The sequence below is a fragment of the Hesperophylax consimilis genome, chromosome 9 (genome assembly GCF_061612785.1).
Source record: "Hesperophylax consimilis isolate HC1 chromosome 9, BYU_Hcon_1.0, whole genome shotgun sequence".
Taxonomy (NCBI): Eukaryota; Metazoa; Arthropoda; class Insecta; order Trichoptera; family Limnephilidae; genus Hesperophylax; species Hesperophylax consimilis.
In genome coordinates, this window is record NC_142844.1 from 4,481,133 (window position 1) to 4,508,087 (window position 26,955).

At 33.3% G+C, this 26,955-nt stretch overlaps 1 protein-coding gene across 3 annotated transcripts in view; it reads right to left on the reverse strand.

Moving 5' to 3' along the window:
• LOC149420818 (acyl-CoA Delta-9 desaturase-like) overlaps positions 1–26,955 on the reverse strand; it is a 90,796-nt gene that overhangs the window by 13,202 nt on the left and 50,639 nt on the right. Inside the window, exon 1 of one of the 3 annotated variants that reach the window (XM_089635568.1) lies at positions 23,967–24,180. The exons of 1 other annotated variant lie outside the window; for it this stretch is intronic. Coding sequence is in view for 1 of the 2 variants with exons in the window: in XM_089635566.1 (XP_089491692.1) it covers positions 87–163 (77 nt within the window). In the remaining variant the exon portion in view is untranslated. Of the gene's footprint in view, positions 1–86; positions 574–23,966; positions 24,181–26,955 lie in introns of those variants that run through there. One more of the 3 variants, XM_089635566.1, reaches the window with a different exon arrangement.

Consider the following 26,955-nt stretch of genomic DNA (forward strand, 5'->3'; position numbering starts at 1 on the left):
GCTCAAATAACGTTCAAAACGTTGGCTCTAGGTCAGGAAAAGTACCAAACGCCGGTAGTAAACAAAGAAAATGTCGGAGAACCCACCTGATGCAGGGGCTGGAGTCCCTACCGCCCCGCCTGTGAATATCATCGCACTTAACTTGTACGTCACTGGTAACCATCGTAAAAGAAAATCACTATAAAACTGTTTTTAAATTATGAAAAGTGCTTATTTCTACTCCTTGAAAAAACTGTAGCAAGCAGCGCGTCTACTCCCACGGTGTCTCCTCAGGACGGAACAGCAGAACACAGAATCCGTACGGGATTTAGATTCTAGAATGCGGGGTAAAAAGCGAACATCGAACGGGTGTCGGAAAACGCCGGGACTCTAGACAAATGTCAATATGCGGCGCGCCTCGAGCGAAAACTCAACAAAATATCCCGGCTATATTATCAAGTTCACAACGGAATTCCGATCGACTATTTCACCATAGTGATTGATGACTGTTGTTACTGTAAGTTGTTGTCAGAAGTGGTCGGCTCGTTCGACTGTGACAGGTAGCGGGAACGCAAACACGACTAGACGGCCCGTGGGTAATTGCTGTACTAAAGCCATGGTAATATACATAGATGCATAGATACGAACAATGTACATCGATAAAACCCTCTTCCCACGTGAATAAGTAGGTACAAGTAGCCAAGGAGGAAAATCTCAACGCACATTGTGAATATTTCCATCTATAATATTATTTTGCATAGTATCTTGTTGATATTATCGTCATCCTCTATTTTGGGCCTACGTGTTCCTATCGATTGGAAGGAAAAAGCTTGCGGCTTTACATCAGCGCTTGACACATCCGCCAAAGTTCCGATATTTTTATTAAATGGTGAACCGCAAAAATAAATAGAAATTACGTAATTATTACGTAATTATTAAGCACCTCGTTTTATAATGGAATACACTATCAGTATCGCCCCGTACGGTCGAATAGCATTCCTAAAATACATAAATTTGAGTCAATATCGTGATTAATTTTTGGGTTTATCTAGACATCGTTTCGGACAGCGTTACAGTGTCCATCGTCAGAGCAGTTGTGTAGATTGTGGTTAAGTATGTGTAGAAGTGATACTGTATTGCAAGCATTAATCTTCTTAAAGTGGTTTTCTGCGTATAGTTTTGGTGTAGCCGTCTAGTTAACAAATTAACATTATTACTATATTTATTTGTAGAATATCAGCAGAAAATTGGATAAGATTTTAGAATCTCTGTGACCATGACCGTGATATTGGCATCCACACAGAGCCGCAACTGCGTGATCGGTGTAATCACTAATCAGCTGTTGCCGCGGCCCTGGCACGACTAAGTAGAGTCGGATGCTACGCTTCCGCGCAGCAATCTGCGGCTGCTCTATGGTGAACCGGCATTACAACATAAAATAATAATTTCCCTTAGGGCCTACGACATCTTTGGGTATGCTGTGTAGAGGGTATTTTTGAGGAGAGAGAGAGGAAGGAGTAAACATGGATCTTGACAAGACTTATGTTGTAGGAGGGAGGAAACACAGAGGCCGGCTAATCGTTCCACAACTGAGCTGTTACAAGAGCTGAGCTGCATAAGAACGAGTAGAAATTATAGAAACGAAACCGTGTACGAATGTTGGTCGCGCGTTTGGCATGTTTTCCGCTTGTGCACCGATGCCGAAGGGATCAATGACGCTAGTACGTCGGAGCATCTTCCATTGAAATATCGGTAGAACAAGGAAAGCATTCTCACCTGACGACTGTGCTCTAAGGATTGCAATCCGTTTGTTAATATAGGAATCAATCAAACGGACTGCCCGTTTCTGCAGAGTCAAGGGTTATATCAAGTATTTTGGAGCTCCAGACTAGAGGTGGCCGCCAAATTCAACAGTTGCGCTCCTGTTCACCGTGCGGTGTTTATGATAAAGAGAGATAGTTACAGATACAGATCTAATTTTACCATAAGATGAAAATGAACCCAAGTCAACATTATAAAATAAATTTTTTTCAGAGATAAAAGAGTAATTTAATGCGATATCGTCACGAAATACTAACAGAATTTTATCTATAAAGTAAAACGGTAAGCTCTGACGTTATGAAATTTGAACAGCTTTTTCTTTGTGCTATTTATAGGCCAAATTAACTACTTTCCGAGCGAAACGTCATTTCTATCGTGAGTTACAGAGTCTTTAAATATCTATTTAATTATACAAAAAAATCAAAACACTAAATATTTCAATCACACAATAAGAAGAGAAAATTGCTGAAACTCTCAGATGAAACCGGTCAGTAAAGCTAATATATCAATATAAAATATCTATCTATGTATAAATTATAAATACATATATAATTTATATCTATCCCACATGTTCGTTTGTTCAAAATCTTTAACCTCATAAAGTTCTACACCGATTGCTTGGGTGTGTTTTTATATACATATATTATATAGATGTCACCTGTGACAGGTAAAAACAGCGCCATCTGTTGTACATCAAAGCAACACGGGCTATTGTTTCTCTATCTGCACAGACAGACTGTGCCACAGCAATGCGTAGCGGGGTACAACTAGTAATTAACTAAAATTAATAAGCATAACTTCTATTTATGTTTTGAGTGTTAAATAATTGTACATAATAATTGACATGATAATATCACACGTTAAATAATTAATTAACATACTAATTCTTATTGTCTGTTATTGTGTGCGTGATGTGAAAAAATCTGCGTAATGTAATTCGTAAAAAAATCATGTTCAATGAACTATTAATTTTATTAAAAATTTGAATGACTGTGGGAACCAAGTGTTAAAGTGGGTAATTATTTTAATAGTAATGAGTCCCTTCTCAGGCTCATACCCCCACCACATGGAATGTACCGGCCCTTCAAAACTGTACTGTCTGTTTTGCCATACACTGTGCTTACAGTTATAGTAATTATAACATCCCGTGATTTTTCACAAGCGCTAGGAACTCCATAACAATTGATAAAATATTAATTATTGTTACCTTACGTTTGTTTGCGTTGTTACTTAGTAATTCGTTCACATAGGTGTTCCCGTTAAAATGATACTAGGAAATTATATTTTAAAAATTCTGAAGGACTCCATAAAACTCAAAACAAACAGACTTGACGTGTTTTCACGTGGTTTATGTATATAAATATATATATATTTTTTTTATGTGCAAGAGTAAAAAAACCATCTGGAGTCAGTGAGACTGTAGCATCATCGATTGGGGTATGTTGTAATGAAGTAGCTGGTCACCAATCAAAGCCAAAGCCATTTCAATTCTGAATGGTGGTCTTACACCAGGGCGATACTGAAAGTATCTTCCACTCTGAAACGTGTCGCAAATATACTAGGTATATATTATTTTTAATGATTTGTGAAATAACAAAAGTTTGTGACATCCAGCTTGCTAGTCGAGAGCTTTACCCATCGACCACAGAGGTCGTCAAATATTTAACTACATTCTTTGTATTGAAAATCAGGACTAAAGTATTGAAGTTTTTCCAGAAATTAATATCAGGAAATGCTTAAATTTTATTCCAGATATTCCCTTTCAACATCTGCCTTATGTAGCTCATCCGATCTGTTGCAACACTGAGAAAATAATTACACTAGGAGATGTAAGTAAGTGTGACGTCATAATCCTACGTCACGATTCGGGTCGACCCATACGGGACCGCCAATAGAGCATAGCCACGAACTAAACGAGAAGGTGGCGCGTTGTCCTTCAGCGCATCATCATGTTATTGTCGTAAATAAACCACTCACGTTATTGTGTTAGGACTGCTAGGAGTTACTCATGCTATTACAGCATAGTTTGGCTATAATGGCGCGTATACGCATGGGAGCCGAACCATCCTCCCCAGGGTCCGGCTCTTAGCTGTTGTGAACTTTTAAAATGTCTCTAAAATAAAATTGGTTTCACAGAGGATTGGACCTTCCTCCCTAGGGGCTGGAGTCAACCGCGCTGACGACACTCCAAATCCCGCTGTAATGTAATCCAATTTCAGAGAAATTCGAATACGTCCCCATTTGTATGCGTGATTGCCACCAAAAGCTGATAGAATGCATTGTCATCGATATCGCATTCATTCATTTACGAAAACAAAATTGAAATGAAAAGAAGAAACCATTACGGCGTCATGTGCCGACGCTAAATTTTCACCGTGCTCCAGCAGATATGCTATTTTTGTAATAAATACATTGTTTTATGCAAAATTATGTTTTTTTCAAATTTTACCATCTTAACAAGTGTGTTTATATATATTTTATACAAATACGTAGAATATAATCTACATAAGTATTTTCCCCTGAATGGCTACTTATTTTCAGAGAAATCGGCTACTGCGGCGCAAGCCAGGTTAAAACGGCCACCATCTTGAAACCGGAACGTAACAAAATAATTTAAAGACAGATGAAATTTATTTATTTATTTAACGCCCAGAGGGCTTTTACATGGTTGGTAGTACAATTTTAATTTGATAGATACTTTGAAACATAAAAAATAAGAATAAAATTACATTTGATAAAAGCTATGCAACAAGTCATACAAACAAGAAGTACCAAATAGTCGAGTTAAAGCAGAATTTCGCTACGCTTAAAAATCATTAGATAAACTAGTCCTAGCGAGAGGTCGTACGGATGTCATAGACGTTTGTCCTCTTCCTTCTCACGCGTCGTGTGTTATAACGAAAAAGACAGAGGATACCAGAATGATAACGTCACGTACGATCTCTCGCCGGGACTATCATACTACTGCTATATCTCTATTATTATTACTAAATAGTATAAAATAATGTCGCTATTTGCGTCTGTCTGTTTGTGCGCTTAGTTCTTCTTAACTACGCAACGGATTTTGATAGGGTTTTCACCATTATTTAGAGAATTTCTTCCGGAAGGTTTATATGTATAATACATGCATACTATATTTATAGAAAGTAGAGAAAAGTCGAGCAACTAGTTATGGAAATGGAAAAAAAAATGTTATCAATAAATTACAATTTATTTGAAGAATTATTGAAAAATTTAATCAATTTAAATGATGCCACGCGCGCGAGTTGACAAAAACACTGACCCGTGTAGACAAAAACAAAAATAATGCCAATTTTATCAATAATTGGCATTATTTATGTTTTTTAATGAGGACAACCCAGTATCAATGATGTAATGTTTTATACTGTTGCAATGTGTATTTTCATTGTTAATCTCAACACAAAGCAATTTTTGTTTTACTAAAGCAACTAAAACGCTGGAACGGTGAGCTCTGGCTTCATGAAATTTGCACGGATTATTCTGCCTGAAATTTCCAGGTCGAAGATCATTTTCAAGGCGAGTTATTTTTTTTTGTGAACAACGAGTTATTTTTTTTAAGTGAATACTGCACAAGAGTCACAACCCTCTGGAACCAGTAAGACTATGACATCCCTAATTGGGGTATGTTGGTAGCTCAAGGTAGTGAGGAGGGGAAGGAGATGGGAAACAGGAATATGGGGGAGTACCTGGATATTCAGATCTGGTCACCAAACATGGCTAAAGCCATTTCAAGCAACGTTACAATTGATAATGCTATACTGAGAATAAAAATTTGAAACTTAATGTTTTTATTGAAACAAATTAGACAAGACGCCATATTTTATATTACAATGAAGAGTATGAATCCAAAGACAAAAAATAGACTTCTAGGCGAAACCGGGTAGTATACCAATTCATCGATGTTAATAATTATTATCTTTTACGTATCGATTATGTAATGAATCTCATTGAGGTCGGTTTTTACTAATAAACTTGTGTGTAAATTTTACACGACTGATAAACAACCATTAATGTATGGTAAATGGTTTTTTTTTATCAGTTGTGTATTTTGTTATATTATTAGTAAGGGGGCTTACGATGCCAAAACGTGTTTTAGCCCGCAACTTGCTTTATCTATGTACGTTAGGGCCCGTTCCCACTTCCGTTTTCAAATCGGGGGCGGGTCCCGTTTTAAAATCGGATGCCCTAGTGGCTGTAGTGGATGTATGGAGCTGTTCACACTTGTCCGACACGATTTGAAAACGGATCCGACATTTTTTGTCGGATGGCTCGCCTACGCAGCGCGTCCGTTTTCAAATCGTGTCGGCACACGCTCGCTCATAGTGTTGTATGGAGCTGTTCACACTAACTTGTCGTCCAGTCGTTCCGGCAGAGTCCCCGCCAAACCCCGACCCCTCCCCGCCCGCTCCCTGTCGCAAGGAAGCAGGCACGCTGCGTGCTTGTATTTGGTTATTTTGTTAAGTAAATAAATCAAAACTACAATAATGGATAAGGAAATAAATCCCGAAAATTTAATACCACTGGTCGAAGAAAGAGTATGGTAATATTTTATCTTTAACTAAATAAAAACAAAACACTTGGTGTACACAACTTTTGTACATCAAAATTTTTATTTTATTTTATTTAAGTTTACTTTTTTTTAAATTTTAAAGCTTTAATGAGATGCACGGAAGAGCGTATTAGTTAAATAAACACATAATAAAAAATATTTGAGTGTTTATTGTTTTCTTACTTTAAAATATCGATAGCCTTTCTTCAGGACAAATGCACTTTCTCAATTTTGTATTTTGATATGTTAAGTTCTCTGAAACTCATTCCAGTAGATGGTTAAAGGAAGTGATAGACATTCTCTTAAGCCATTAAGCGCCCTTGAGATGATTTTTCATGGTGAAAACGGCGCTATATAAATAATCCAATCATTATTATTCTAAAATAATTAAAGAACTTTAGTTCATCACTTCTCAACTCACCAATTAACACTTGGAAAATTCCTACAGAAAATCATTCGGCTATGATTGGGTGTACTCAAAATTTTCTTTTCACTTTTTTTCCTTCTTTTTAATAAGTACAACATGACAACAAGAGCTTCATCGTCGTCCATTGCGCACCATTACTGAAGAATGAGCAAATAACATGTTTTTGTTGAATCGACAATTATTTTTTTTCGTAGAGTATGGTCCGTTTTTAAAACGGTAGTGTGAACAGGGCCATTGGCCATCCGTTTTTAAAACGGGACCCGCCTCCGATTTGAAAACGGAAGTGGGAACGGGCCCTTACCATGCAAACTTAGGCTTATCAACATGCCACACCTGAAACACATTATTATTAGCGGTGTATGGGCTTATGGCTATGTAGTTTGTTATTTCTCTATCTCGTAAACGAAACTAAAGGAGATTATACGGGAGCTCTCAGCGGCATGAATGTAACTAAATTCAGAACAAGGCAGTGTAAAGACCAAAGGTTTCCAACTATTTTGGGTCTATTGCCCAATTTTCAAGAATATACAAGTTCATCAATTTTTAACAGGATTTAATATCAGCAATACTCATTTTTCTACGTGCGCAAACTCGTACCATACTAGACTTTAGCAGCTTTCTGAATATACAAAATAAAACACGTTATCGTAAATCTAATAAAAATATAATAGATAAGTAAGTAGTTTACGATATAAACGAATTGATAACAAATGCAGTATCCCGCGGCGAAAGGGACATTTTCACGTGACGAAACTTTCTGCAAAAGTAACATCTAATAGAATCTTTTACACTAATTCTATCGTACTGCTAGACTTGTAGCAGACTGAAAAATTATGATATATTTTTGGTGGTTAACCCTTTAGGCCTCTGGCATATTGTCCGTTATATTCCTTAAATATGCTGTCAGAAAGACGGAGAACTTGCGTGTATTTTCGCTTCTCAAAAAAAATCGGATTAAATGGCATATTTATGAATTCATCCGAAAACTAAAAACTGTTTTTGAAAGGTGATGAAAAACACTTTCAAAATTTATTATTAGAAATAAACATACATTATTTTAAATGTTAAAAAAAATATATTTTATTAAATACCTCGCTTTTTTCAGTTTCATACAAAAATAATTACTAAAAAAATTTCATATTTTTTTCTCAAATCGGAACCTTTGGTTTCATCTGTTTTTATTTTATCTGACATTTTAGCAATATTGTATATATGTGTAATTAAAATCTAAAACCTAGTTAACAACCACCATGTAAATTGCTATCTCAACACAGGCGTTCCACACCTAGTGAGATGGGCAATACGTCACTATTGTAACTAAATGTAATATTAAAATAAAATAAATAAATGAAAAAATAGAAGTGTACCTTTTAATTATTCTGTGATTAATTTATAGATTTTGATATAAAGCGTGGTATTATCTCTTTCTAACACCATTTAGATCATATTTTAACAGCGGGAAGGGAGACACAACGATTTCTATGGGATCACTTGAACTGTTCCGAAAAGCGAACAGATTGACTAAGGGGGTATTTCACTATCTCTGATTATGTTCTGACTAAGCACTAATCCGCGGATTAGTCATTTTTTCGTTTTCACTATATCTGAATAACGCTAACGCTCGGGTTAAAGTTCGATTTGACTAATCAGTGCTCGAACCTCACGTTAGGCGCTATTCCTCGAATCAAAGATGGCGTCAAAACATTCCGAGTTTGACAGCGGAGAAGTGAGTCGAATTTTGTTGAATGAATTTGAATGCTTGTATGATCCATCCTGAATTATTTGATTGTGTTCAAAATAAGAAACAATGTATTAATTCGACACGAATCTATCTAAAATGACCTGATAATCAACATAACATAACCAAAAAAATGCACACTACGCGGTGTGTGACGCATGACAGCCGTGGCAGTAGATGGAGTAACTGCAAACATTTTGCGATGTTGCCAGACTATTTCGAGTGTTATCTATCCGGAAGCTCGGCAACAATGGTGAAACGGTCGCCGTTGAATAACGAAGTTATTCTGATCTTTAAAGCCAGCCAACGGATAGCTAGTCAGATATTTAGCCCGACATAGTGAAATACCCCCTTTAGTGTAATAGCTGTTTGTTTGCAATATCGAACAAATTAGCCTGGGGAGTTAACATTAAAGGGAATAGTGTATACTTCAGTCATTCCATATTTGAATATACAAACCGTAGAATGTAAAAGCAATCAATCAATGTGGACGCCAGGTAAAGCCTTCGAACGGTAGAGATTGCTTCGTGTAGATAATTAAGTGGGAAGTTATTGGCGTGTTCCGTGGTCTAAGGTCCAATAATACTCATTAAGTCATTTTCGTTATTGCATCTTCCTGGATTTTTTTCGTTGAGAAAAACGAATTGCATAATTTTTATCAGGACGCTTGAGAGAAATGACTGCGCGGCCTTTTTTCATACAAAACAAAACTGAAACTCAAAAGGTGTCGCAAACTACATGCTAATTTATTTATTTGTGTTTTAAAATACAAAATATAGGCCATTAAATATACATATTTTCATAATTTTATAGCTAAGATTGTCAAATTAGTTATGAGTTAACGTTAATTATTTTAAAATATTTGTTTTCTATTTAATATATAAATATGATGAAATATAAAATAAAAAAAGCATTTTGATGGGCGTGAAATTAAATTACAAATGATTTAACGTTGGAAATTTTTTTTTTCTGTATCTTTCTCTCTATCTATATAAATAAAAATGTAAATGATCACAACGTTGCATTCGAATACGCGTGTTGTTGTGTGGATATAACCTTTGACAGATAAAAACAGCGCCATCTGTTGGACGTAAAAGCAATACGCCATATTGTTTCTCTACCTACAATGGGAAACTAAGCCACAGCAACGCGTGGCGGGGTACGGCTTGTTTTATATAAATTAAAATGTCTACCCAAAAAAGCGTTTAATAACAATTTTTTTTTTTCACTAGCATCCATTTATTATATACATATAAACCTTCCGGAATAAAGTCTCTAAATGATAGTGAAAACCCTATCATAATCCGTTGTGCAGTTAAGAAGAACTAAGCGCACAAACAGATTATTTTATACTACTTAGAGATCAGAGAAGATTATATTAACACAGGAGGTAAAACTAGATTTTTTTAAATAATTACAATTAACTCGCAAAAAATGTTTCTCTAAAATCATGCAAATTGAATTATTTGATGGCCTATATCATAATATAAAACACAAATAAATAATACAGCACTTATTTATACTTAGTATTTGCTATACTTCCGATCAAAAAAATATTGTTCGGTTTGGTTGGGTATTTTTTTTAAAGTCGTGCAGCCGTTCAGCTCGGTAGCTACTCTCAGTATCGCCCTGTTAAAAGACCACCATTCAGAGTCTAAACGGTACGTGAAGTAGCTTAAAATGTTTGGTGACCACATTTTAAATAGACTTGTACTTCCCAACCTTCCTCTCCCACATCTCCTTCGTTTCCCCACTCATAATACCCACGCCAATTGAATATGCCTTAGTCCTACTGAAACCGGACAGCGGGGAGCATTTTCGAGGTATTTTCCTGGCCTTTTACCTTGTAAGGGTGTACCGCTGATAACTCCGTTGTGACATCTCTCTTTCCTCACAAACGAATCATATTATAAAATGAGGTTATTATAAAACGAAGCTCTCAGCGGCAGGTACATAATTGCCAGATTGTATTCCACGATTATGCTAAGTTCATGAAGTCAAAATTAAAATCGATTGCTTACCCTCGGTCAAGGAGCAATGCACTCTACGGCAATTTTGCAAATTCCCCTTCAAAACGCATTTATAACGGATCAAAAAATAATAATAACTATTACATTCTCTCTAATACTCGCAATTATCACCATCGAGCCGAATTCAAAGCGCGTCCTAGTGACCGTCTGCAAATAATTGGCCAACTTTCCAAACATACCCAGAGTAGATGATAATAATAATATAATAACGAATCCATTCAAATAGCCTAAGAGAAACTAGCCCACGATGGGTAGCCTACCTACTCGTACGTACTACACTAAATACTATTTGATGTTATGTATCAGGTGCCATTCTAAAAACAATTTAGAAACCGAGAACAACCAGCTGGACATTTAAGCCGCGTTTACACCAAAGTTGACAACTAAAAGTTGACAAAACATTGTTTTCAACTTTTAGTTGAAAACTAAAAGTTGCTCTTCTCAAATTAAAAACAACAAATGGAACACTTGTTGCCAAAGAATTGACGCGAAAGGCAGTAGTGTCAAGAATTAGGCGATCCATCGAGTGGTGAGCTGCGGTGCGACGGGAGTGTCAAAAACTTTCTGAAAATGACCAGTAGTGACTTTGAGTATTTGATTTCAATGATCGGATATAAAATCAAGAAACGTGACACAAACTACAGGAAAGCAGTACCTGTCCAAGAAAAGCTAGCAGTTACATTACGTTTTTTGGCTACTGGTGATTCGTACACAAATCTCGGTTATTTGTTAAAAATCTCAAAATCAACCATTTCACAGTTTGTTATTGAAGTTTGTAAGTTTGCGTGGAGGGGGAACAGTTCTCGACTAGTTTCCTACAAGTTGCTAGCGCAAAGCGCGCAGCAACAAATCTTCCACTTTTAGTTGTCAACTTTCTTTAATCTTTACCGACACGACCAAAATTTTGTGGAAGATTTGTCTCTCCACAAGTGGAAGACAGAAAAAGTTTTTGTATTTTGTAGAAAAAGCAACAAATTGCCGCAACTTGTTGCAAACTTAGTGGAAGACTTTGGTGTAAACGCAGCTTTACACCGCTACGGAATTCTTTGGCAAAATTATCTCTGCTCTGAATATTGCGAAACCAGTTTAACTGTATATGTAGTGTGCATGTATTAATGCGTATATTGTATACATATTCGCACATTTCCGTTGTTATATTAGCATCATTCTCATGTACTGCATGTGTTGTAGTGTACACAGCGCACACACAACTCATTTTTGAATTCGGCTAAATTTATGCACATCCCATAAACGTAACTGTGGAGAGCTGTAAGCCATAAAAAATCGCGATGACGCGGTTTCCAAGTGCACGATTGTAAAGCACTTTCTTTGATTATTGAAATGTGCATTGTGCAATCCTGTTTTTAACAGGATTACGAATAGTTTTAAAATATTCTTAATAATTAGCAACACTCGTTTTTCTCCGTGCAGTAATGTGCGTTTTCGCCAATCTAAACTGAGTGAATGCTCACTCAGTTAGGGGCCACTTATAAAATCGATCATCAGCGGAGTTGACTAAAAAAGTGATAGATCATGCGAATTTATCTTTCAGTGATTTCAATTTTCTTTATTGGTTTATTTTTGTTTTTATTCAATAGAGATGTTTAGCTTCAATTGTGATAGTCTTAAGTTCCTTCGTGAAAATTACCCTTATACAGTTGTCAGTTTCTTATCGTCCTTAAATATGAATAAATATTATTTGCGGGGTATATGATTTATGTCACAAAAGAATAGGAAAAACGTACAATAATAATATTACATTGTTTGATAAGAAAAGGCATGATGATTAACGAAACGCGATTTATACTCAAAGTAAACTGTAGACCCAACACAAAAGAGAATGTATAAACACTAACAACATGGCGTCGAAAAGGCGATGATTAACTTAGATTAGCCGACTAATGTTTAATCAAATCAATCAAGGATCATAAACAAGTATAAATGATATTGTGTATATTACTAAGCAATGTTATATATATACCAAGCGTTTGACATACGAGTAGTGCGTACTGCGACCACATCAAAATTCTAATACTTTTTTGAACAGTAGATTCCGCGTAATGTAGATTATTCCGATTTGAGTGTCCGCAACGCTCGAGCGCTCTGCGGAATAAAAAGGTACTATCAAACACGGCTACCATCTTGATCGGACGTGGAACACGCACGAAATGCAAACTGGTCGAGTTAAAATAGGACTTTGCCACGTTCAATCAACTATGAATTATAGTTTTACATCAATGTTCCTTACAGCGGCTGTAAATCATTTTTTACAGATCTGTATAATTCGCTCAACATTCTCAGTGAAAGTAAAATGCGTGAACATGACAATAAGGTTTATTACACAGGTGAATAAATCTATATAATTTTATAACTTAACTCCTAGAATCTTTTTGGGAGATATTTCTCCCAGTCTGACACGTATTCAAAAAAGTAATGTTATCTCTTTTTGCATTACGGTGAGATATATGTTTTAAACAGCAAGAAGGGAGAACACCAAGCTATGTATTGCATTTCGAAGTTTACTATAGACACTCCCAATTTTTTTTAAATAATTAGGTACGCGAAACAACATTTAGCACTTGAAAAATATTTGCCAAGTTTTGCTAATTTTATAATAAATATTTTAATATAATACGAAACAAAGTGAAGTGACAGTAAATTTCATAATTCCTTTGTCTAATTATTATTTTTTAAATTTCGTGATTTAGTAGTAATTACACGATAAAAGCATCAGTAAGCGATATTAAAAATTTTAATATTTTTAACTGCACATCATGGCGATTTGTAATGCTAATATCTGAAAGTCATTTTCGTCTGATTTCAAAAAAAGTATTTTTTTCACAAATTTCAAAGTCAAAGCTAAAGAATTGAAGTTTTAAAAAAAGTACTATGTCATATTCTAAGAAAATTTAATATCACAACTTGGTATTGCAATTTAGAGCTGTTGAAGAGAAATAGGACCTAACTGCTAGGTGTAAAACTACACGAACTCTCTGTCACGCTTGGTGCAGTTCCCGGTACTAATACCAACCGATAGGTCCTCGCACATATACAACTACCAGTTAGTTGAAACAAGCACTTGTCGCTAATTATAATTATTATTGCAACGGTGTCAGGCGGCAGGAAACGTTGCGAATATCCTAACAGAGGGCACTGCCAGGACATGCGACAATTCAAGACGGAAATGGTTAAATGAAAAAACATTGAAGAAAAAATACAACCTAAAATAATATATTTGATTATCATATTTTTGTAACGTTCTTTTTTATCCTGTCACCTTGGTATAGTGCCACAATCAATTCGGCAATATAGATATATGATCGTTAAATACGCAATACAATACATGCCCATTATACATAGAGCTATAATTAGAGGCGCTACTGCATACTAATATCTCGTCGAAACTTGTTCCACTATTAGAACGCGATAAGCGGTGCGTGGCGACCGGCTTCGGTAGTTTTAGTGAGCGTTGGGAGAGTTGGAGGTAAAAAAAGCGAAACCTATTTTTTTCCTTCGTGTCTCATCTAAATATAAAACAGTAAAATTTAATTGTGAAGGACATAGTGATTTGTTAAGGCTCAAAGTACGATACAGTATTGTTGCATTATACCCCTAAAGAACTTGAATGCTACGAAACATATTATTATGATGCAATGACAATAATTATTATTAGACGATAAAAACACAGCGTTCAAAGAAATTATTCATAAAATATTACCGGTGCATCAACACAAAATGGGGTCACGAATAGATGTTTTTGTATTCTTGGGACTTTGGGTATCTGATTCTTATGACATTGAAACTTCGATCTATAGAAACGAAAAAATAACATAATACATACAGGGTGTTAAGGAATGTACTTGACTTACTTTAACCAGTGATTCCTAGCGTTATTTGGAGTAAAAAATGCAAATGAACTTTTGGTCTCCGGTGATTTGTTTCACTTTTAGATCGCAATAATTCAACGGGAATTTTTATGCTCAGTAAAAACATGTTAAATTTCTTAATAAATTACAAGACTTTACACCTGTTTTAAGGTGCGTTGACACATTGAAAACAAACCAACCTTTAACAAGCATGCGTATCATTTGGAAGAAATATTTATTTTTTGGGAAGAATTCATCAAAAAATTTGCAGAAAAACTACAATCACTACATACAGCTCCATTATTGCTCCACATTTTAACAACTGATCAACGATTCTTTTCTTGTGTAACGAAAGATATCAAAATAAGTTTCCAATTCTTCAAAATAGAGCAATGAGAATAATTTATTTATTGTTATCAAGTTTAATTTGTAGAACTCCATTTTAATTTTTATTTTTTATATATTCAATAATATTATTATTAGATTTATAAAAACAGTTTATTTTTAAATAAGAAAATAAATAAAAAAATACAAAAAAATAAATAAAAATAAAATGAGAATAATACCTGAGCGAAATAGATTTTCAAAAAGTAACTAAAATGTTAGAGGAACTAAATTGGCTAACAGTGAAAAAGATGCTGACATTGAGCGCGATGATATTTATACATAAAATAATAAACAACCTATTATCAAAATATTTTTTAAACAAAATTATATACAACAAGGACATTCATATACATAACACAAGAACGTGGAGTAAAATTATATACAACAAGGACATTCATAGACATAACACAAGAACGTGGAGTAAACTTATATACAACAAGGACATTCATATACATAACACAAGAACGTGGAGTAAAATTATATACAACAAGGAGATTCATATACATAAAACAAGAACGTGGAGAAAACTGTACACAACAAGTAGATTCATAGACATGACACAAGATCGTGGAATAAAATTAAGCTACCAAAAAGGACAAAGTCAATACACAAAACAGTATACTATACAAATGAATGCAATATTATAATGCGCTGCCCCGGAAACTATAAAGTTTGCACCAATTTAATAAAAATAAAATTTAATAATGTATCTATGAAAGTTACAACACATTACATATTTGTAAACTAGGATGAACAAAAGGCTAAAAAAATAAAGGCTTTAATAAATCAAAACCAAAATTTCCTCTGAAATCATAAGATTATTATATATTTGTAAGTAGGCACTTAAATACCTACCCACGTAATTATAAACGATAAATATCTTACGTAAGATTTCTTTTACGTTTCAAATTAAGAATTACACAATTTCATGTCACCACCTCAGTGACAATTCTTTATTTAACTATCTTCAGGCCGGTAGGTATCATAATTATTCGAGTTGACAGTTCGTAGAAAAAACCGCGATCATGCGAACTCTGGCGGGATAAAAACGTAGTATCCAACACGGCTACCATCTTGAATCGGAACGTAACAAAGAAATTTAGAGACAAACGAAATGACAAATGGCCGAGTTAAAACAGGACTTGGCCACGCTTAATCAATCAACTTATAAGTGGAAGGTTGATCCATTGCAAACCTCAATCGATTAAATACTTCGCAATATCATATACAATACAATAAATATGAAGTTCTATGCGGTTATACGATTTTTTCTCAGAATGTAACCGCTTTGAGTTCTTCCAATTAAAGTAGAATTATCCTAATTATGATCTCGTTCTTTACCTCAAAGGTCGTCGACTCATCGACAGGAAACCGTTATTGTAGTGGGTTTAATATTTGCACTCATAATTATTGATTTAAAAAACGATCATTTCAAAACGGTTAAAAATGGCTACAGCGTCATTGTGACGTAGAAAGGCTGGTAAGACAACTGTCATCGACGTTAACCGGCGTGACGTCAAAAACGCCACATTTCACGAACATGTCGTTTTGGCGGCAAAAAAATGGCACACTTTAAATCATCAAAGAAAATTTATTCGTCAGTATAAAACCAAAATAAAAATTGAATCATTAGCAGACATTAAAACAAAATTCAACATTAAAAAAAGGTAGAATTAATAATACGTTGAAAGTACAATTTAATTAGAAATTATGGTATTATGAACCGTTTAGCCTCTTCGTACACGGATATACTGACAAGCTATCTGACTGTGACGCAACCACAAGTAGCCTACCGATATGCTACTCTTAAAAGCTGGTTTAAGTACACGGCACTACCCGAATCAAAATGAACTTGATCATTTCTTCAAGTGCAGCCGTGGAATCAAAACGATGTCAAGTGTCTGTAGCGACGAAGACAGTAAAATTGTTCATCTTTATATTTACAAGCATAAAAAATGATCTAAAAGAAGATTTTGGGTTCAACCATACAACTAAATAAATTTTAATTATAGGGCATTCGTCGCCGCCTATAAACTATATGAGATTTTGAAAAAAAAAAATTACAACCTCAATCCACGCCGTCTCTGCTAAACCATTTCTAACGAATTCAGGTAAATTATAGTTTTATAAACATGCGATATTTCCCAACCTCAAGAACAAATTTAACATACAAATCATGTTTGGATGTTATTTGTGTCAAACGAGTAGTAGATGAGAATGCAATTCGCGTAGCTTCTTAACATCACTGTCAGTAGCGTGCAACAGACGACAAACCCGTCGCCGACGCGTGGCGTTGTGTATGAATACTAGCAAAATAGTATGGCGGATACTCACGAGCGGCGCATATGCTACGCACACAAAACTCGAGTCTCTTGTAAGTATCTCCATATAGGAATGGCCTTACTGTTAACACGCAACTAGACAATCTCACACAAATCAAAGATCAATTTAAAATTACGAATGATTATAGTCGTCCCTACAGACATCATAGCGTGCATCATCACATGCGACATGAATCATTTCAGACCTTATAGACATTTAACGAGATTGTTGTTATGCATCATATTTGGACTTCAGACTATAGGCGCGTAAATGTTTTGTAATCTACCTAGAAAGAAGTACTTCTGAGAAAATTTTAAATTATACTAAGGTGATTTTTTACTGTTGAAAATCACGAGTTTTAATTTGCGGTTGAATCGATCTATTAGATTACAAAAAAATACGACGTTGAAGCTCAAGTGCGTTTTAAATATTAACCTTATTTTACATATCATCCGAATTCCCGAGCAGAGTATTTGTATGGGTAAAAGATTAAATTTAATAATCGCCGAATACTGAATACAGCTGATCGAGCGGTGGCTAATATTATATTCCGGAATTCGTGACGCCATAGCTCATAGCTCCGAAAATCATTAATATATAATCGATAATCGTTAAGTAAGCAATATCGACCAAATATGTACATAATTAACCTATTAATCAGCTTACAAAGGGATAATTATGTTTATTTACAACAAGCAGACGTGTACCCGGCAATGTTCGTCTTTATGAATGGTTTGGATACAATTTTTGAGGTGGTAAATTCTTGTGTCCCTGTAACTTGTATTTATATTTATTTTATTTTTATTTTATATGTATATATATAAATTGTAAACAATACAATACAAATGAACCTTTGTCTGTCCAACTGGGAAGGATTCCCGTTTCAGGACAGCCAAATTGTGAATTTAGAACATAATATTCTTACAATGGAATGGCGAAGCTGTCAAAACAAATTTTGAGAACATTGTTGATTGCATTCGAAGTGACAGGATGGTTTCTTTATCCTTGAAAGAATCGCAAAGATGTAATTTATTACCAGGGTCAATTTGGATAACATTAGTAATTGCATTCAGAACAGATGAATGGTTTCTTTCGGGACATCACAAGTCTGAGATTCTTTCCAGGGCATTTTGGAGAACATTTACAATTGTATAGTTAAGGTCCGAACAGTGACAAACTTAATGCCAAATCACTATTTTGATTAATCTTTATAACGTATTGGTATACATTATGAATACCAAAAAATATGCTTTAGATAAATTGAAGGTTTTCTTATCGTTTCGTTTGTGTAGAATACAAATATAAAAATAAATTACTCAATAAAAAAAATGTAATCTATTAAAAAAAAAAATTTTTCAATAGTAATGTATGAACGCATAAAGGAAACAACTTCTAAAAAATACAGTATTATAGCTAAGAATATCTCTGACAGTTTCACTTGATTAACGTTTTTGCTTTCTTATAAAATTATTTACAAAATAAATGAAAACCAGTTTTATGCTTGAAATCGAACGTTTCTAGACTCCGTTTGTCAAGCGATTTTATACGAAATATATACGTTTGAATGAAACTATCTATAAATTTGTGGTTATACGTTATAAATCCGGTTTCGGAACAATCTTAGTTCCTCAGGACAAAATATACTAACTTGACATTACGAAACAATGGGTGAACATAGTATTATTAGTATTTTTTATTAAAACACAAATAACTTAGTTTACATCACTTTATTTCTATACAAAATCTCAACATGTTTCGTGAACCAAGTTCACATCATCAGGAGCATATGTGAACTTGGTTCACGAAACATGTTGAGATTTTGTATCGAAATAAAGTGATGTAAACTAAGTTATTTGTGTTTTAATAAAAAATAAATAATGCCATCACAAAGTGAAAAGCAGTTAGAAGAAGTTTTCTTCGAAAAATTATTATTAGTAAGTGTTGAAGTGGGGGAGGAGGAGGTTTGACTAGGGTAGTTCATAATAGAAACTAATCTTTCAAAATTATTTAGAGAGCAAAATACGTAACTGCACAGGAGTTAGTAACATTAATTATGTAACAAAAATGTATGATTGTTGATGTTTATTTTCTCCAAAAATCTCCAAAATGAGAGCTTAGAACAACCTGTCATACCGTGCAGAGAAAATGTATTTTATAGTTTTAACGTCTTCTAAAAATTGATTAAATGTTTTTAAGGTCACAATTATTATTAATACGTACACGGAGAAAAATTAGTACGCCATACCTCAATAAAATATTAAACATTCAGAAAATATCTCAACACGTGTTAACGCATGTGTTATATTCCGAATAAATGTAATAAACGAGATGAGAAACTATTATTATTTTGAAGAACACGTCTTCCGGCTTCCTCATAACATATCCGTGCATTACTGATAATTTATAACAAAATTTATCAAATCATTCGTTATGGGCTTCGAGTCCCGTTTTTAATAGGAGAATAAATAATTTGACCAGATTTTAAATAAATTAACAATATTTCGTATCAGTCAGTTTTCTCCGTGTATTATAACTTGAATAGGTAGTTATGTCATACTATTCTGCCAGTTAACTACGATTATCGATTGAACTACATGTGTACCTCGTTATCAGAGTTAATCAGGTTAATAAAACTGTGTTTTGCCAATTGGAGCTGATTTTGTAACGTACATAAAACACCTACTCTTCTCGGATGTAAAATATGAAATATAATTTTGTACTTTAGATTAGATTGTATTAATTCGGTACCACAAAATTTTAAATAATTTTAACATTATTACAATATATTAATTGCAGACCACTTGTTTTAAAATTTAACATTTTTAAATGGATTATTATAATTTTTTATTGAGATATATGATACTACTAAAACAATTAGAAAAATCCTTGTTATAAGACTTTTGTTTGCTCGACTTTCCTCTATTTTATATAAATATAATACGCTTGTATTATATATATAAACCTTCCAGAATAATTTCTTTAAATGATAGCTAAAACCCTATCAAAATCCGTTGCGTAATTTAGAAGAACTAAGCGCACAGACAGACAGACTCGAATAGCGACTTTATTTTAGTATAATAGAGAAGAGATGATCTAATCTAATTATTACGAACTTTTAAAATACGTTAACCGACGTTTTATTCGTAAGTAAAAATATCGTATGCAAAAGATCATACGTAAAAATATTGTATGTAAAAAGGGTTCCATGCTAACTCAACATAGTGACTATTCAACACACTTTTAAAAAGTGATATAAAGTAATTAAAAACGACGAAAAAAATTGTTTTTTTAACCTAACCTATTTTACCCAGTTAATAAAGTTTTTGTTTCATCACTTTCCATGACTTTATATAACTCTTCAAAGATGTGATGAATTATCATTTTGATGATTTATCCGGTCACCGTAAAAAAGATAGTATGTAAAAAGATTGTATGTAAAAAGATCATATGTAAAAAATATCGTATGTAAAAAGATCGTATGTAAAAAGATCGTATGTAAAATGATCGTATGTAAAAATCTCGTTTGTAAAAAGATTGTATGTAAAAAGATCGTATGTAAAAAGATCGTATGTAAAAAATATCGTATGTAAAAAGATCGTATGTAAAAACATCGTATGTAAAAAATATCGTATGTAAAAAGATCGTATGTAAAAACATCGTATGTAAAAAGATCGTTTGTAAAAAGATTGTATGTAAAAAGATTGTATGTAAAAAGATCGTATGTAAAAAATATCGTATGTAAAAAGATCGTATGTAAAAACATCGTATGTAAAAAGATTGTACGTAAAAAGATTGTATGTAAAAAGATTGTATGTAAAAAGAGTGTATGTAAAAAGATCGTATGTAAAAAATATCGTATGTAAAAACATCGCATGTAAAAAGATCGTATGTAAAATGATCGTATGTAAAAAGATCGTTTGTAAAAAGATCTATGTAAAAAGATCGTAATTATTATTAGATGGTAAGCGGATTTTTGTTTGTTCGTATTATTTGTTTACAACTTTTTGCTTATTACTTGCATACGATTTGACAGTTACGATCATTTTACCTATAACCTTAAAATACAACTGGTAATTTTTTTTCAGAAAAAATAAAATAATTATATCCAAGTAGAATAAGAGGTATATGAACACATAATGTAGTAATTAGATTTATCTTCAAGCAAAAACCATTTGATTTTTGTACTTCATTGCATGTGATATTTATAATTTTGATTTATCTTAAAATACATAGATGTAAAGTTGTATTGCCTCCCTCTTATGTATTGTAAATTCTTTCCGCTCTCATCGTGTAGCAAGAAATAAAATACATAAAACAAAACGTAACGCAGTAATTGTTGATTGAAGTACTAGTACATATTGAATTATTTGGCGTGTTGGAAATAAGCCGACGTAGCTCAGTGGTCCAGAGCACCTGACCGGACATCAGAAGGTGCTAGTTCAATTCCCGTCGGCGGTATTTATTTTTACTCGGGAAATATCGTCTAATTTTTGATCAAATCTTATTATTTAAAATCCTAAATAATTGTCTGGACTCACCAGAACTTACCAATTTAATAAATCTTCATATTCCGTCTAGATCAACCCGACAATCTGATTTATTGTACCTATCTACCCTTGTGTAGAACAAACATTCGAAAAAATTCCCCAATTCCTCGTATATGTGCACAATATAATACAAAATTTTACAGCATTGACATTTTTGATAATAACCTAAAGAAATATCGATATGAAGTAATGCGTACGATCGATTATTAATATGAGAGTATGGAATGTATCGGCAGCATCTCCTATCCTCTTCCTATTTTCCTCTTCCTCTCCCCTTCCTTTAACACCAAATTAATTTTAAAATACTAAAACTTCATTTCTAATGCACTTTAACATAAGAAACTTCTGTGGCTTGACTTCAGTTAACTTGTATATTTATCTCGTATATTATATAAAAGCTGTTTGTTTCTTACAAAATAAATAAATAAATATTTTAAATTTGTATGGATATTTCAGGCGACTAATTTTATTGCTTATAATAATTTGTTATCCTTTGTGCTTTGCATAAAAAAAACCTTATAAATATTAGTTCTCAAATATTATTAGCCTCAAATATTATTAGCCTCATTCATTAAAAAATAATGTCGCTTAATTAATTAGATTACATAGTTGTTTTAATATTGTTTTAAAAGAAGGATTTTAATTAAGTATATATTTGTTCTGTGATATTGCGAAAATTTTAAAGTAATCACAGAGTTGGTTTCTTACGTTTTAAAATATATTATATTAAGACGGTAAATTCGAGACCACGAGCAAGTTTTCAACGCCAACAAGACCCGACGAAGCTTTCGCAATATGAAAGCCAGAGCAAAGGAAAAGTCTCACGTCGCAAAGCTATTAAGAGTACGTTACCCAAGCTGAAAGCTTTAGAACATTTCGTATTACGTAAAGCAAACACAAGAGATGGATTAGAATTATTCTCAGAATCGCTCTCTGGACCAGGAAACAGCATTTAGGCAGCTAAATCAAATACTCAATCACCATAATTAATACATTATAATATTTATATTATAAATCTTAAATTAAATAAATAAGTACATTTAGCGTACGCGTGAAAATATTTACTTTGCAAATAAAATACCTGCACGTGACATACCGTAGGACATTAAAACAAATTTAATTTATCATCATTGAAATGTGAAAATTTAAAATTAATCACGTTGAAATAAAATATTATGTTAATTGGTAGCCACTACTATCACCGTTCTACAGCTATCAAATTGGCTACGATAATAGTAATTAAATAATTATTTCATCATAAACTGTGTTTAGTATTTAGTTCGTTTTATGCAACATTTTTTTTTACATAAAGTCCGCACGTCATTTGATTTAATGTCAAAATTATACAGCGATCTTTGACGTGATATTTGAAATTCGAAATTCGTTCCAAATAAAACTTTACTGAACTAATTATTCATAAAAAAATATTCATGTTTGTATGGTAGAAAAATTGTAATTTTCTATTGGGGTTAACATTACAACTGTAGATTTTTAGGGTGGTATTATTTGGTATTTGTAAAAAGTGTAACGGGTAAATCTATATAAATTAGTTTGAATAATAATTTGAAAAAGACTGAACAAATAAATAAAATAATGATCCAAAAATATAACTTCAGTTATAAAGTAGAAATTCTACTAAACGGATATTTTCAGCTTGCAACGTCATTTCCTCTATGACCTATACAGCCTTGAATATTCATTTAAGGGACAAAAAATTAGACAAGATGATAATCTGAGTTTAATAATTTTAATGACTGTACAGTTTAGTATTGCTGTAAACGGATGTGGCGCCATCTGTTAATTTCAAAAAGAACCGTTGTAGTTTTCAAACAACATATCTGATGAGAAAAGATCAAAAAGAAAGTTTACTCAGTTAATTTCTGTGTCAAAAACTTTTACACAATTTCCCGACCATTTCTTTCCATTTTCCAATGGTTTCGTAAAAAATTTTTTCAGAAAAATATGGAAATCCCAATGTGCAAAATTTCCAAACTTCAAATAATACCGAATAATTGAAAAAAACCCTTTTCCGATTTTATCGGATATTTTTTTTAAATAAGAAGTATCAAAAATATAAATATCTCCTAAAATTTCCCGTTTTCCCAGAGGAATTTTTTTCACAAATAAAAATAATTTAAAATATTGAGTTTTCCAGCTTCCAAAATTTCCCAACATTGAAATAAGTAATAATAAATCCTAACAACGTAGCCGGGTAGAAATATATCAGTTATTATATTCTAAAAAAATATATTCGTTGAAAATAATAAAATTTAACTCACCTGTAAGATTATTAGTAAACGTATGTAACGTAAATGGTACAATTTTATCCAACAGGAATCACAGCGATAATTTCACACAACTCGTTACCGTTTTGTTCGAGTAGAAGTAATACACTGATAATAGATATCACTGATAAATTTATAATCCAACAGCTCGGTTACAACTGCGACACCTTGTAACCGCCAGTACGGATTTTGCAGTACTGAGGATTTGAGCTTTCTGCCGGAGGATATATATACATGGGCTTAATCAGTGATTAATAATAATTTGCAAGTCTACTTGATTAAATCAGGCGGGCCGTCCCGTGAACCGTGAACCTCGCGTCACCTTCGGCGTCCTCCGCGCGTGGCACGTGAGCGCTCGAGGCGAGGGACGCAAGGAACGAGGCGTGATATAAGTGATATTGGGGCACACAGTGCCGTATTTAGGCCTAGGCAACTTAGGTGGTTGCCTAGGGCGGCAATTTTTAGGGGGGCGACATTTCGCCGAAACTATACAGACTACGTTTATTTTAAGCAAAAATAAAATTCTTACAGAAGATACATTTTTTAGTATAATTTCACCCGCCATGTTAGGGATGTCCCTGTGTTATGGCGGGTGAAGTTTACAGAATAATTTTTTTCATAACATGCACATAATAATTTTGATTTAATTACACAATTCAAATTTAGTTATTAATATTTTATCTGATAATTTCACTAAGAAAATTGGATAAACAATTAGCGAGGTGTATGAAGGGAAATTAGGTGGTTGGAGTGTAGAATGTATTGGTGTTACGATAGAAATGTATTGCAGATATCCATTGTGTTATTTGTGTTTTGAAAGTATAGGGTTGGGTAGTGGTTTTTAAGTAGTGAAGGAGAAAATTGAAGATTTTAGGAGCTAGGTAGATGAATTGTCTTTGTGCTGATGTAGTATGTACTTTAGGTACATTGTAGTGTATGTTTTATGTAGTTTCCAAATTTGGCGCAAACTTATATAAATTTAAAAAAAGCTCTAAATAGTATAAAATAAAGTCGCTCTTACTGCTTGTCTGTCTGTGCGCTTATTTCTTCTTAACTACGCAACGGATTTTGATAGAATTTATCATATTATATTATAATTTATAGCTATCATTTAGAGAATTTCTTACGGAAGGTTTATGTATATTATACATGCATATTATATTTATAGAGAGTAGAAAAAAGTCTAGCAACGCAGATACACGTCAGCTAGTTATGGAAATGGAAAAAAAACTATTAATTACGGTATTTTATATCTTTAAAAGGCCTACAGAAAAGTATGCGACGGTTTACGTATATCGCCTAAGGATAACCTCAGTAACGCCGGGTACACGTCAGCAAGTATTCTAATAAAATAGTAAGTGATTTCTTCGCAGTATTTCAAACAGAGATGGCGCCAATTCGAATATACAGGGTGTCCGGAAACTCGTAGTACAAGCGGGAAACTGGTGAATCTACATCACATTTGGAGTCGATTTTGTAGTATATTTTTTTTTTATTTGAGCTTTCGTTATCGAGTAAATCGAGTTTGAAGTTGATTTTTTTTTTATTTTTTTTTTTTTTTTAATCAAATTCTTATAAATTATTACTGAAGATCAAAGTACCCAACTAATTAAAACTATTTGAAAGTAAAAACAAATGAAGAAACTCGGATTTGAAGCATTATTTTGAAATCACCCTTCATTTAACCCGGTATAATCATAAAATATTTCTGCTCTGCAGGGTTAAAACATCTGTTATTCAACCCTTAACACCAGAAAAAACTTTAACCCTAAAATAGCCGAAAAATATTTTTTTTTGGTTTTTTTTTTTTTTTTGAAAATGCTCAAATCAAAAAACTTTATGTTTTTTTGGGTTCCCCATGTGGTGTAGATTCTCCAGTTTCCCGCTTGTACTACGAGTTTCCGGACACCGTGTATATGCAGTAGGACGATACACTTGTTGTTAATATCAGCAATCCTAAAGAGATAATAAACATATACTTTTATGTCATGCAAACTTATTTGTTTTTATTGTGTCTAACTCGAAAAACTCCATTTAGAAAAAATATTAAAGTAAAACCAATCCAAAAATGTTATTATTAAGTTAAGCAAAGAAATTCAGTTTTTTAATTGTGACAGCTGTCGCGGCGTTCAATTCCACTATCAAACAACCATGGTTACGCCACATTCATATATATGATTTATTAATATTTTCGGTAAAAAACGATAACTTTAAAAAAAATATTTTTTTTTGGCTCTTGTTGAACTCACGACGTGTGCAGTTATATACTAGGCAATGACTTTACAATACAGATAGACACGTTACTGTCCAAAAAAAAACCTAAAATGTGTAAGTTACAAAAACCCTTATGTTGTCAGTAAATTCTTAATTCAAACGTTCGTGTATGGCAAGGATGGAAATTCAAAGAATATGTGCATATTTGAATAGAAAATAGGACGACCGCGTTTATGCACTTAAAAGTTGCAGCGAATTGCTGCATTCTACATCACGAATGTGACTAGGATGAAAAGATACGCTTACCTAACACTAAGACGAATGCTTTATGCGACGGCTTACTGCCAGTAAGTTGTCCTTCTTATACTTGTTCGTTGCTACGTTCGCTATCTCATTTTTTTTTATTTACCGTTTTCTGAAAGCCTTGTGAATAATTGTATTTATTTAAATAATAAGATACTTGTGTGTTTTTACGAATGGGAAGAAACTCCATGAGTCTGTTTTTTGCTCGTGGATGATTTTTACACCTCTCAAAAGTACTCAAAAGGCATTTTTCACAAAAAAAGTGTAGAGCGACATCTTTGTGGCAGCTTGTGAAGCTTCATCTGATGAACAAACTTATGTGTAATACTAAACACAGTATATTTAAAGTATGTCCACCGGACCTGGTTCGGTGAAACCACGCACGTTGTCTCAGTAAGCTATCTTCACTTTTTAATTAATCTAAGGTTATAGGCCTACTTTCAAGTAAGTTAATACAATTTTATAC